Source organism: Ostrea edulis, chromosome 4 (genome assembly GCF_947568905.1).
Source record: "Ostrea edulis chromosome 4, xbOstEdul1.1, whole genome shotgun sequence".
In the NCBI taxonomy this organism is placed as follows: Eukaryota; Metazoa; Mollusca; class Bivalvia; order Ostreida; family Ostreidae; genus Ostrea; species Ostrea edulis.
The window spans coordinates 87064052-87078806 of NC_079167.1; the positions used below are offsets into that span (position 1 = coordinate 87064052).

The 14755-nt window shown below is 36.0% G+C and overlaps 1 protein-coding gene across 1 annotated transcript; it reads right to left on the reverse strand.

Moving 5' to 3' along the window:
* Nucleotides 1–461: 461 nt before the first annotated feature.
* On the reverse strand, nt 462–3673 carry LOC130053877 (uncharacterized). The gene is made up of 3 exons (XM_056161521.1): nt 3255–3673; nt 2723–2881; nt 462–567 (listed from the first exon to the last, which is right to left on the reverse strand). The coding sequence occupies exons 1-3, from the start codon at nt 3470–3472 to the stop codon at nt 462–464; spliced, it is 483 nt and encodes a 160-aa protein (XP_056017496.1). The 5' UTR covers nt 3473–3673.
* Nucleotides 3674–14755: the final 11082 nt, after the last annotated feature.

Consider the following 14755-nt stretch of genomic DNA (forward strand, 5'->3'; position numbering starts at 1 on the left):
CTTTGGGGGTGGGGGTTCATATATGTAAACAAATTAAATATACTTCTCTAAGTTTCATATACTTTCATATATGTTCGTACAACATTCAAGACTTGAAGTATAAAATCTAACAATGTGCAAGCCCAGCATTTAAGAGTAAATAGGGTAATTTCTTCACAGGAAGAGTTTTATTCAATATAAAAGTATTCAGTCTTAGTCCACAAAGTTGAAGTAATGTAAAAAGATGTAGTATGCATAATGTATACTTCATTATATTTTATATATCTAATAGTGGATGCACAAAATTCTTACTTCAAAGGATCACAAAATGAATCTGACCACTTCTTTGGTTTCCGAGAACGGCTAGATGGTGTAGCTTCTGCAGTAGGTTTCATATTTGTAATTTTTTTTTCTAGTACTAGTGGGGAAAAAAGAATATGAAGTACTGAAGGTAAAAGTTGAATAAAAACACAAGATATGAATTATTTTCTATGGTATGTCTTGAATTCATTAAAGAAAAAATACTGTTCATACCCTGGATCTTCAGGACCGGAAACTTGCAATTCCTCCACTCCTGACATAGGTTCTCTACAATGAAAGAAATTTTGCTTATCTGAACCATGGCAAGATTAGGAATGAGGTCATTGAAAAAACAGTAAATGTAATACACAACTTCCAAGATATCAGCTCTTTTGTGATGGAGGTACGTTCAGTGTTCTGTTGAACGCTTGAGTGGGTACAAGATGTATACATACACTATAGACAGTGCTGAGTAGCTATGTAAATACGGATAAAAGTAATGAAAGTGTAAATTTTGTTTATATCAGCAGTTGTTGTCATTAACTGACCATATCAAGAACACTATTTGTTTGAATTAGGTCATCAATTAAACATGAAATCATTTTTTTATTTCCTCCTCTGCACGAGCGATTTTTAATCAAAGAAAAATGGTGATTATCGATTTTTGTTTAGCTATTTTATTATCAAATACTAATAAACTTACTAATGTGTGTGTCCCAGCAGTTTGGGTGTTTGCATAATGTCTGATAATCGGCCTTTAGGCAAATTATGAAGGCAGCGATAAGCAATTGTACCCACAAAGGGAAAGAACTATTGGGCAACACGGAAATTGTGTATTGGTAGAAATGTTCATTGAGCATTTGTTCATTTACAGGTAATCGTAATTTTTAAAATTAATAACTTTGAAAAATATCATATAATTCCAATTATATTTCAATTACTTTTGAATAATTTACAATCTACCTTGTTTGTTATTCTACAAAAACTTATGGATGAATGGAATAAACTACTCAGTATGTATAAGAATTTAAAATACATACACTGTATTATAAAGGATATATCACATATCTGTTGTCTGTGTATCATTTTCCTCAAATAAATACTCTGTCCATATTTGTTAATTGCTAAAATAACTACTCATGGACACTTGGGTCACCTTACCTGGATGGGCAGCATATGCCCTCAAGTGAGGAATGATTGATTCAATCTGTTCATTTAGGGACACACTGACAATTAACAGTACTCTGAACAAAACAATACCAAACCCCAAAACTTATTTGAAACAACAAAGTCAGGGATGACAGGTGTTGTAAACTGTTTACTGCACTCAAGTTACAAAACCCAGGTAAAAAAATCTCATCAGGATAAAATCTAATTGCCAAATTACTTGTATGATATGTTTTTTATAATAAATTTTTGAAACTACTAACATTGAATATAATGGTTAATTTGATTAATTAATTCCTCAAAGTAAAGGAGGTAATTTCATTACATTGTTTATGTAATAGTTGGGCACTATGGAAGATGTACAACAGTGAAGGAAAATAAAAAATGACAATGAATTCAAGCTCTGTCTGATGGGACATTTCAGATACTTGTGTATCTAAATGGTGATCACCAGAACAATGCAGAATCAAATATTTTATAAAAATTTAAAGACCCAATTTTAATTTGACACCCCCAAATTGTAAGCTGCCTGCCAATCAAACATTTAACAATAGATCTCAGGTGGAGTGACATCTGCAGACACTGTGGTCTGGGGCTACCCCAGAGAGGTGTTTTGATAACAATAACAGCCAGTATCTACAGGCATTCTTTAGATCTTGAGGAAGCCCAGTATACCTGAGTTTTGATAGCAAATGACCTGTCCACAACTGCTGTTTTCTTGTAATTCAATTGTTTTTAAAAAGGCCCCTGAACAATGCAAATTTCAATATAAGTGTAATTTCCCCCCTTTATATACCTGTACATGTATTATAAATTACACAATCAGAAATTAAACAATAATTTGCACAATAAGTTTTAAAACTTGTAACCTATTGAAATAATTTATGTCATCAATTTATGATACCTCTATATTTATAACAGAAATTATTCATTGAGTCAATGACAGAGAGAGAGAAAGAGGGGTGGGTGTAAAATGTGTGTCAGCTACCCTTAGGAATACAACCATTATTCAAACACTATGACCACAGAAACTCTGCAGAGGTCACTGAGACAGGTCCTGTGTATATCAAAACTATAAAAAAAAAAAAAAAGCATGGACAGGTAGATTTCTACCATGTTCTGCCTCTGTGTATTTCTTTGAGTGCCATGGGATATAGCAATTAACACCTTAGTAGACCCTGGCCACTCCAGATAAATAACATCTGTTGAGATTAGGCTCCGCCTACATTTTCACTGACCGTACGGTCATGAGATGGGTCTTTAAGAAGAAACTCACTGTTCTGAATCAGCAGATATCTCTGACATGGATGGTGTTCTGTCATATTCTTTGTTTTTTAATCTTGATATGATGGAAGAAGCTGCTGGTGTAGAAGTTTTCATGGCCATAGAGGTGTGGACGCTCTGGGGTTCTTTAAACGCTGCTTCATTTTCAAATCTGAAAAATTATTACTGTATCATGAATAATCACCATCAACATCTTATCAGCTGATTGTTGAGCATTCAGTCATCGCAAGACTTGTCGTTTTTCAAAATGTGTGTGTGTGTACGACGGGTGACCCCCCAACCCACCCCGAGTATTGAAAATCAAGGTCATCAACTCAAAGCAAATTTTTAGTGCTGACTTCAAAGGGGTCGGGGATAAATTTTACATTGCAATTTGCCATTTGTCCCCCTTTCTCGCTTAGCGCGCATGTTATGAAACACGGTAGGACTACATAATAATATAATATACCGCAAACTTTTCCTTTACATCACTTCATATTTTACAGACATATAAAAGTATGAGAAAGACTCAATAATTTCTTTACCGTTCCAGCAACATTGTCGCCATTTCTTCGTCCGTCTTCGTTTTCGTCTGTTGTTGAAGACTTTTCCACTTCTCAATTGCTCCTCCAATGTAAATTCTACTTCCTGCCAGTTTCTGGTTGTACTCCTTCTTCCTTCTTTTTCTCTCTGATGTTGTCAGAGTGGCTACTCTCCTTCCTCTTTTTTTCGCTTTCTTTTCTCTTACTTCGTCTTCCGCCATTTTTGTTTTGTTTATCGCGCGATATGCTAATAAGACGGTCACGTGGTCAGCATTCGACTTCTTTCGGAGAGACAGAGTTTCAAAAAGACAGACTGTCTTTTGAAAATATTTTCATTTATATCTTTAAAACCATAGATTTTTGAATACATGTTTAATAGAGTTTTTTAGGTATTTTTATTCATAGAATACCGTAGTAATAGTATTTTTATAAAAAATTAGTATGAAAATTGGAGCATATGCATCTTTAAGAGTTCATTGCTATTTCTATATATATATATATATATATACATATACATATATATATATATATATGTATTATATATATATATATAGTCCCGTGGGAATCCTGGTTAGAATAGGTCCTCAGTACCCCTTGCTTGTCGTAAAAGGCGACTAAATGGGGCGGTCCTTCGGATGAGACCGCAAAAACCGATGTCCCATGTCACAGCTGGTGTGGCACGATAAAGATCCCTCCCTGCTTAAAGGCTGTAAGCGCTGAGCATAGGTCAAAATTTTACAGCCCTTCACCGGCAGTGGTGACATCTCCATATGAGTGAAATATTCTCGAGAGGGACGTTAAAAAATATTCAATCAATCAATATCTATATAATTCCTTTTACTTCAGGTCAAGCAGTACGACATATTGAAAGTCATCAAAAATTTGACAACTTTTATTTTGAAACATCAATCTATAAAAAGATATAAAACTGCTTCAGAGATCATGGGGTTGTGATAATAGAAGGACCAACTGGTTGTGGTAAAACAGCGGCGGCCACACATTTATTATTAAGCTGCGATGACTTGAAGGAGACAGATATTCTAATGGCAACACAATACAGCAATTTATATCAACACAGTGGCAAGAATAGCTCTTAAGTCATTTATCTGGTAGATGATATGGATATTGACACGTCTGATTCGCAGAATTGGCTAGCGGCTTTCGAAATGCTACATAACAAAATGAATGATTCAGAAACCATACATCACTTCAAACGGAAACATCACAAAATTCGCTTGGTTGTCACAACATTTCATGTTCCATCACAATTTCTCGGCAACCCCTTATTTTCAGAAGAATTAGTAATTAATGTGCCGGAATTAAGTAAGAGAGGAAAAATTAAGATTTTACAAAAACAGATCAAATATGCGGGAAAATACCTGTACGTCAAATCTGAGGATCTCAATAAAGATTTCCAAGAAGAAATTGATAAAGCAAGAACTTCTCTCGGATTTCCACTTGTTGCTCAATTGTACGCAAGAGAAGAAAAGTATCGTAGAAGCGGGATAAACTTTTTCAAAAATCCGAAAATATTATTTTAAAAATCATTCAAAGAGTTTATTGACAACGATGAAACTAACAGCTTACTTGCGGCACTCATAACTGTGTATCTTCGCGAGCTTTTTGAAGGAGAAGATATACCAGGTGATATTGCAAGTGCGAAGCTGCGTGAACGAAATACATGTGAAAAAGCCATAAATCCACATGTCGTTAAAACATTAGATTTGAGATTTAATGATAAGTCTAATTCTGCAAAGGAACTGCAGGGAATTTTCTTCCTGAAGACACCTTTAGGTTTTGTCACAATCTTGTTCGTGATTCCGTAGGTGCATTTCTGTTTGAGAAGTATTTCGAAACTGTTGTTGTGCATTTTCCAGTATCTGCAATTGCATACGAAACACACAAATTTTCAGATTTTAGTGACAAGCAATTCACTTCTATCGCCGCGAGATTTATCTTTGAAATGAAGAAAGGAAATATGGAAGAGTTGTGTACATGTTCGGTTCTAAAAAATGCGAACTTTCTGAATATCATGGATTCAAAATTAAAGGAAAACAAAAGTACATTGAAAGGAATCTTGAACACGTTTGATAAAAAGTACCATCATTTACCGATGACGTATTGGTGTGGCCGATTTGGATTGTTGAAATTTTCTGAAATGTTAAAATCGTTCGTAGACGAACTCATCCCGGGTCGGCGATTTATAAATCGTTACTTTGTTCTGCTCGGTGAATTTTCCACTACAACACCTAAAAATCTTAACAATAAATTACATCATATTCAAAATTCGTCAGAAATAAGGAAAATATTATTCTCGGATCGGCCAAGTTGCATTCATGAAATTATTTCATCCAACATGCAAAATGAGGATGTGAAAGCAATCCTTGAAGATCTTGTAAAAGACGGAAGGTCCGTGGATGTTTATGACAAAAATGAAAAAAAAAAAACCCTCTTTTGATGATCGCAGTGCTTTGCGATAAAAAGAGAAAATCAACTATAGATTTAGTATTGGAACACCAAGATTTAATAAAGGTGGACAAAAATAACTATTCTGTGTTTCATCATTGTGTTGCAGCCGACAAAGATGACATGAGTTGTTCACAAATTCTTATGAACCTTTGACAGCTCTCGGGAAAATGCAAAACGATCCGAAGGAGAAGGATGTCTTGCGTATTAAAAGTTATTCTGGACTGACGGTACTTCACAGAGCTGCGATAGTAACAAGATACAAAGTATGCAGATCTTGCTTGGTTTTGATGAAGATCTTTGCAAAGAAGAGAGATGAAACTGGTAAATCCCCAATATACAATTTGATGAAATACTTGAGAGAAAATGACGTTTTGGTAGAACTTGAACGTCTATTACGAGTTTGCATGCTACAACTGTATGGCTGTTCACCATATCATAAGAAGAAAGATGACAAAAGTGCTTGGGAAAAATGACAGAGGACAAATCCAGTAGTCATAAAAAATTAATCCAGATAGTAAGAGCAAATCCGGATTAAGAAGAAATTATTGAAATCATTGAATTTGTGTTTGACGATGTACCAGAGAATGTTGAAAGATGCGATATCAAATTTGATTCTTTGCCAGAAAAAATGTCTTCAAGTTTGTCGGTGCTTTACAAAAAAGCAACCCAGTGTTTAGGAAATAAAAACATTAGTTAAAACTGAAGCACTTTGAAATGGGAGGTTATGAATACATGCTATACATACATACATTCTATGGTCGTTATAGCGATCTAGTTCGTCAATACAACCTCGCATTGGGTCAAATGATGTCTGACGTGTTTCATACCGATTGTTAAGCCGTTCTTGGCACACTGATTTGACTGCGGATAACTCCGTTTATCTGATCAGGATATGGGGCTCACGGCGGGTGTGACAGGTCAACAGGGGATGCTTACTCCTCCTAGGCACCTGATCCCACCTCTGGTGTGTCCAGGGGTCCGTGTTTGCCCAACTATCTATTTTGTATTGCTTATAGGAGTTATGAGATTGATCACTGTTCGTTATCTTCACCTTGCATGCACATACATGTGTATAATTTTGCAGTGAGAAAATTAACTGGTTTCCGTCTTCAGCTAGAACTAAAATTTTCCAACAATTTCCAATTTTCACATATGACTGATATTTTTACAAAGATTGAAATTCCTCGGAATTTTTATGCGGTGTTGAAATGCTTTGTTAGAGCTCTAGACATTAAGTATTCTGTTCTTTAGCATTCGTTACGTCTTTGCATGTATAAATTGTTTTAATTGTGTTTAGATAAATTAGTTACATGTATCATAACAAATCTTAATATTATCCCAGAAGCAAACTAAAACCTTTTCATATTATTCATCGTTAATAAAACATTTGTTTCGGAATATACTTTCTTATTCGTTTTGATGAGTGGAATTGTAATTATAGGTTATCATTTTGATCGATAGAATTTTCCATGAGCGATAATCCCCATTGCTTCTTGTTTTGGTGGATATTCTAACTTACTACTTTTCCAGTGTAAACTAAAACTCATGAATCTATCTTGTACAAACCTAAATGGCAGAGTGAAGTGAATTTAAGGTCGTTCAGAATATAGGCGTTAGGTCGATGAGGAACAAAGTTCGTTTTCAATTCGTGGTCTTGCCCTGGCAGCGCCAAACTTAGTAATTAGAAGTAAGAGTCGCAGGTCTTTCAAATGAGTCATAAAAACCGATATTTCGTGTCACAGCAGGCGTGAGGAAAACGCCTCACTGCTACAGCTCTGAGCAACTCTGTGGATAGGTGTTACATCAAAAAAACGTCCCCATACCAAAGCGTCGCCGGCGACGATTTGGGAAGACATGTCACCCCAAATCGTAGCCCGGCATCCCAAATCGTCGCTCCGGTGACGATTTGGGACACGATTGCACTATCATTAGGGTGACGATTTGGAATGTACTGTTGTACACCCCAAATCGTCGCCCGTCCTAAATCTTCGCCTGGTAATATTTTATTGACGATTTAAGGATAGCACAGAGGTTATTCTATTGTACCCCTTCTTATATGGGGGTACATAGGTTTCACCTGGTCTGTTTGTCTGTCTATCTGTACCCATATCTCTAGTGTTTGTCGACCTATTGGACTGCAGTTTTGTATGTAGATTACAAGTGACCCTCTGACATACCTCCCCAAAAATTAGAATTCTTAAGTGAGAGCTTAAAGCGCCACGAGCTGCGCACATTTTCAGCAACTCTGCAATATATGGTGTTTGTGAACCGATATGTGGGTTACATGTGTTCCTGGCATGTGCTTCCCGTCAAATAAAATATCTTGATCGCGAGCTCAAAAACACTGCGAGTTGTAATCATAGAGAACTATTTTCGACTGTCAGTCTGGTGTTTGTAAACCGATTGAGCTAAAATTTTGTATGTAAGTTATATGGGACTAAGCACATAGGTTTAATTTATTTGTTTGTTTGCTTGTTTTTTCATTTACATATTTAGAGAGAATGACCCTACAACAAAAGGCAAAACGATTTATTCTCTCTCTCTCTCTCTCTCTCTCTCTCTCTCTCTCTCTCTCTCTCTCTCTGGAGGGCTGGACGGGAAAAAAATCATATAGAATATAGACAACAATAACAATAGTAACAAAACCACTACCAACCAAAACAACAATAACAAATACTGTGATCATAAAAAATATTTTTTTAAAATATATACAACAGAACAAGTAGAAGAGGAAGTAAAAGATTAAAATATCATGCTTGTAAGGTCCAGATAACCTTTTGTGGTCATAGCTGGACCACAGAAGAAGAAGAAGAAGAAGAAGAAAGAAGAAGACAGAGGAGAGGAGAAGGACTTAACAAACACAGCCAGTTTCTATATAAATGATGTTTCCAGATAGTTGCAGCAAGGGGAAAGCTAATTTGGGGTGTGAGGTTATGCCCAAATCGTCACCGGAGATGATTTGGAACGGGCGACGATTTGGGGTGTAAAAGATCGGTCTGAATATATCGTTGGAACTTCACCTACAACTTCTGATGTCGCAATATAATTGGACAAAGTCTCGAAGGGACGTCAAACAAACATTTTTTTCTATATTTGACGCCATGAATTAACTGGCTTTTCCCCACATCCCACAAATAGAAAATAATATGCACAGTTTTAACAGTTGTTAACTTTGAAGGCATACACTATTTTTGAAGAATGTATTGATGCAGTTTTATTTCATTTAGATATGAATGAATTTCAACTATATTTTTTTTAAAAATAAACAAATTTCAACTATTTCAACAATGATATGCATTTGTATTTTCCACACAAGACATCATAATAAAGAGCGTGTTTCACAAAAGCGGTAATATTCCCAAATCGGAGCTTTGTGCCTGGTATTTAAACACCAGTAACGTAGAACTTACCTTCATCCCTATTTAAACTCTTAATATGTATTTGCCATTTAAATACCTGTAGGATTCCCCTGTATTAAAGACAAGCCCATCTTCGCTAGCTAAGGGTTTACGATCCGCTCCGCTTCTCTACAAACCCTTGGCAGATTTAGTGCGATTTTCGTAGCTTTAAGTGGCGCTTTGAGTGGCGCCCTATAGCGGATGGAGAAAACAACCCTGTTTGGATTGCATCATGCTTATCCAATAAAAATGCGTGTTTCAGCTACTGTTTAAAAGTTGTTTAGAAATGGCTGCGCTCGTTGTTTAGAAATGGCTGCGCTCAGAGAGTAACGCAATGTGGTATGCAAATCATTCAAAATATCAATAATAAATTTAAGTATCTCTTACTTGCATAAATCAGTGAGAATATTATTTAGAAAATAAACATGTGTGAACCCATGAAATATATGTAATCGTTGAGTCTGCGTCTAAAAATAACCCCACGTGGGTAAGGTGAATTCCAAGTTGAGGAAAAATAACTCTGACGCAACTCTCTAAATCTGAGATAGATGACCATAAAACAATGAATTACAAGAGATGTTTGATATTAAACTGATGGTACGGTACTGTAGTAATAAAATGCACTTCTTTACGCAGATACGAGTCTGAACTGCGCACGTGACATCATTGGTTTGGATATGTACATGATACACGGTCGAGTGACAGTTGCAGGTATCTAAATTCCTTTGTTTTGCACGTGATCTAACGTAACACGTTCTCGGATTGAGCAGTGGACTTTCCCTGCGTCCAATCATATGCTGCAAGTTGAGGTTACGAATCTGCCAAGGGTTTGTAGAGAAGCGGAGTGGATCGTAAACCCTTGGCTAGCGAAGATGGGGCAAGCCTAAAACAGTTTATGTGTCAATACATTACAGTCTAAGCATAATTTTTGAAATCGTGAAAATTGAATTGTTTTATTTTTTTCTAAGTATTGGACACAATGTATAGGGTTACGAGTGTATCAAATACATTCTATACTTCTACGTTTTAGAAGCTCTTATATACTCGGATGTATTAATTAAAGAATCCATCTTGCTAGAACATCTAAAAGGCCATATTAAATTGCATACTGGCTGTAATGGAAATGGCCATGACTCGTTGCAGTGCATAAAGACACAAGCATATAGACATTTACAATTTATTAATAAATACAGAAATATATTGTGCATTCGGGATATACAGAAATGGACAATGCTCGGCCACATGTGAAAGTTAACTTGGGGTAACTGGGGAGTCGTCCAGTGTGCCAGTTTAATTTAACTTGTAAGGGGTACACTGTGGGCCCGAGTAAAACATTCAGTGTCCAGACCCGAACGGACGCCAGCGTTCTAAGGAGGTAAGCGAGACCCGCCCTTTTCACCCTGTCTCGGGCAGTGCTACCTGGTTTGTAGGTAATCATGTTGGACATAAGCCCCTAACATTCACCAGCCTGTAGCATCCCCTCACTGAAGTGAGGTGGATGTGGTCCCAACCGTCCCCGGTGGTTGCCCTACTATTTGTTTACTTGTTTTAACTTCGAAGACTTTTAGACCTTAATCTGTAAATTCCCCCCTGCTTTAGAAGCAGGTGGGGGAAACACCCAGGTATTAGAGTAGAAACAGTCATCACCTACCAACTCCCCAGTTTGGCATTAAGGAGGTAAGTGGGACTTGCTCTTTTGACCTGTCTCCTGCAGTGCTACTTGGTTTGTAGATATCATGTTGTACCATAACATGTATCAGCCTGTAGCATCACCTCATTGCAATGAGGTGGATGTGGCCCCCAACCACCCACTGTAGCAGATTAATTTGCTGACTTTTTTAACTGCTAAGACGTTTAGTCCTGTAAACTGCCTCTTGCTTTAGAAGCAGGTGGGGGGAGAGACACCCAGGTTTTGGAGGCTAAACAGTCATCGCATACCATTAACGACTCCCCAGTTCGGCCACAGACATTGGGACAAACAATGTTCCCCACAAAAGCTGAACAATCAAAATACTGAGTGAAACTCAACAAAACACGACTAGCCTAAATGAGTTACCCGACTCAGTAACTGATAAAAAACAGTACTTGAAGCTAGAGTTGCACAGGAGTTACAGTGAGCACACTAAAGTGCCAAACAGCTGCTACAATGCATGAAAATGTAATAATCGTGATGCTGATAAGATCAAAAGTCACTTGAATATGTTGAAAAATAATTATTTCCCAAGTCTGACAGGTGAGTTCGGAACAATACAATCCAGTAGCCATGATGACGTGTCCAATAAACCAACCAACCTCCTCACACCGGAAATGGTGACGCCTTCATATGAATGAAACAATATCGAGTGGGACGTTAAACAATATTCAAGACAGGGAGGATGTAAAATCGAGAGAGCCTCTTTATTCAGAAACAGGTTAGGACCAACTTCAAATTATGCGAAAAATAACATGAATAAAAAACAATGCATTATTAAAAGTATTTTACAGGGGATGCTTACTCCTCCTAGGCATCTGATCCCACCTCTGGTGTGTCCAGGGGTCCGTGTTTGCCCAACTATCTATTTTGTATTGCTTGTAGGAGTTATGAGATTGATCACTGTTCGTTATCTTCACCTTGCATTTTACAGTTATAAATCAAATTCCCTGATGAGGCAGCAAAATCGTTTAATATATCTGTTTAGCAAAGGGCAACTAAAGTTTTCCCGATTTATTTTTTTTACACACGAGATCCACATGCTTCAGCAGACGCTTAAGTTGCTGTTTGAGAAGGTAGCCATGACCTTTTCAGGAAAATGTTTTAAAACGGGTCTATGACAACTTATCGAAAAACAACTCATCGAAAATTCGTTGATACGACAAGTCATAGAATGGACATCTCATAGATACGACAACTTATCGAAACTAGTCTGGAAAACATACATGAATGATATTTTTTGTTTATGTTTTCATTAACTTGTCGTTCAAAGAGTTGACCGTTACCGTTTAAAAACTGAAATTTTATAGCGTGTGTTGTGAGTTTTCGAATTGTTTTATTACACATTTTCACAAATGAATTATCTATTGTCGTTATATAATTCAATTCACATGTGAAAGTTTGGAAAAGGTTCCGGTTTCCACACTAAAATAAAATGAATGTACTTTCGAACTCACGAACAAAGTTCTTGATTTTCTAAGCGGACAATGAATGTGATGATTCGCCTACTTTCACTTCAATTACTACATGACTTGTTGCTAGCACAAAGCAAATGTCGCCGTTAGTAATGTTGATCAATTGATTTGAATATCCACGCAACATACATAGAATTATCATAATATTATAACTAGCGGTGGTTTATCTTTTGCTGAGGAAACTCGTCCCTTTTGCGTAATTCGTAACACCGAAATTCACAATGTGAAGGGATGAATATGCCATGTAGACTTGATGGGCTTGGTAAGTGGGCAAGGGTGGATCAAGAGGGGGGGGGGGGGGTCCTGGGGGGTCCGGACCAAGCAATTTAAGTTATTCAATTTTAACGAAACTTTGAATTGACAGGATATGAAAGGTGGATACTTACATGTAATTACATCATTCAAATTTATCAACACCAGTATATCATTTAATTCTAGGATAAATAAGACGAAGCACTGATATATATTTGTGAAATTTTCATCAGATTCAAGCTAACGTCACTTAAGAATTCTCTAAAAAGTATATAAGTAACATAAAAGTTTTGTTTAAGAAGCAGACAATTTAAAAGTGAAAAAGAAATGTCAGGTCGTGAGGAAATGCTCATAATGCAGGATTTTGCACCATATACTGCAGACCTTCCAGGAGAGTAACCTTCAAATCATTTTTTATCATTATTTAAAATCAAATCAGCATATAGCGATATTAATGACTAGAACTTGGCAAACAAGTAGTACTGTGGAATCATTTTAACGTAGTTCCACCCTCTTGTGACGTCATAAGATTTCGCAGTCAATGATTTAATAAGATTTATGCATGACAGGAACATAAATTTTGTTGGAATCTTTTTCAATAGTTATTGTTAAAAATGTTGTTAACCATAAAATATTTAAAAAGTCTAAGTTTTATATGAATAACCAATTATATGTTTCAAAATATTGAATCCAGGGGCAATAACTCTGTTTCCATTAAGTCATTCATCAAGTCTATTATGCAATATATTTCCTTTATTTTTACAAATATTTTGTATATTTTTTAAAGAAACAGTTTCATGAAATTGTTATGAATATCGTTATATTGTTATAACCAGTTTTTGTGAAATTTTGATAATGCTATTTAAGGAAAATTGCAATTTTCTGACGTTGAAAACAGGTATATTGTGCTAATTGATAAACATTTTATTAATACCATAACATACTTATTTTATCATTTTTATTTGTTACTAAGATATATTATTTGAAGAATCAACAATCAAGTCTAAGATTGAATCTATAATTCTAAAAGGGTGGAATTACCTTAATTCGTGGACCAATGTTCGTGGGTAAGCAAAGTTTTTCTAGTTCGTGGGGGCATAATTTCGTCGGTAAGCGATACAATGTCACTAAAAGAGATAACTCTACTTGATTTAAAAATAATATTGAAGGACACGTAAATTCGTGGGTAAGAGTGACCCACGAAATCCACGAACAATAATGATTTCACAATAAATTAGTACAGCATTTTCATGTATAAACTGTCTCAAGATCTCCCTAAGATGTTATGTACACAAGCAAAAAGGTGTAAATGGGATGGGGTGGAGATTGGGAAAAGTAGCTAAACGATCAAGTGCTAGACCCCCCCCCCCCTTCACAAATTCCTGGATCCGCCTATGGTTGGAACATTTGTTCAAACATCGTTCGTGATACTCTCAATTAAATAAACAAACAAATCGTAACTATCGTACAAAGACCAACGGCAATCAATGTAGATGTGAATGACTCCACAAATTACTGTGGAATCATTAGAGTTCGTGGTGGCTCAATTTTCGTGGAATTCGTGGGTACCCTTCACCCATGATTTTACATCCTCAACGAATAAAGATAACTAGTATACAAGAATCGTACAAATATATATTTCCACGAAATTACGTCCCAACGAACCCGTAAAAATTCAGCATGAAAATTGGCCCCCACGAATTTAAATGATTCTACAGTACTAATGATTTGAAAATTATAAAAAATTAGATTAAATAAAATTAAAACAAGAAATTGCCCCATTCAAACAATTCACAATTGCTCATGGAAAATATATCTTTATATTTTGAATAGTCAACATTTTAATAGTATTTTGCAAGAAAAAAATGCACTGTGCATTATATCCATGAAATAGAATTTCATACTCTGTGTGATGCCGTGAAAACTGTTAACACACCGGGACATTCAGTGGACACGTCGTCTTATACGGAGAGCATTCAGATTCAAGGCTGACAGAGAAACCACAACTTCAAAGGCGCCGACTATCGATTACAACGCCGTTATCTTATGCATATTTATGAAACGAATAATATAACATACCAGTATTTCGGGATTATCTTCGTGTATATGGCACAAAATGTTATTGATAAGGGTTTTTAAAAACTGTTTACAATCATACACATATAATTTTGATAATAAAAACAACTCTATTTTCATGATTGCTTGCCTGCAATTTCGGCC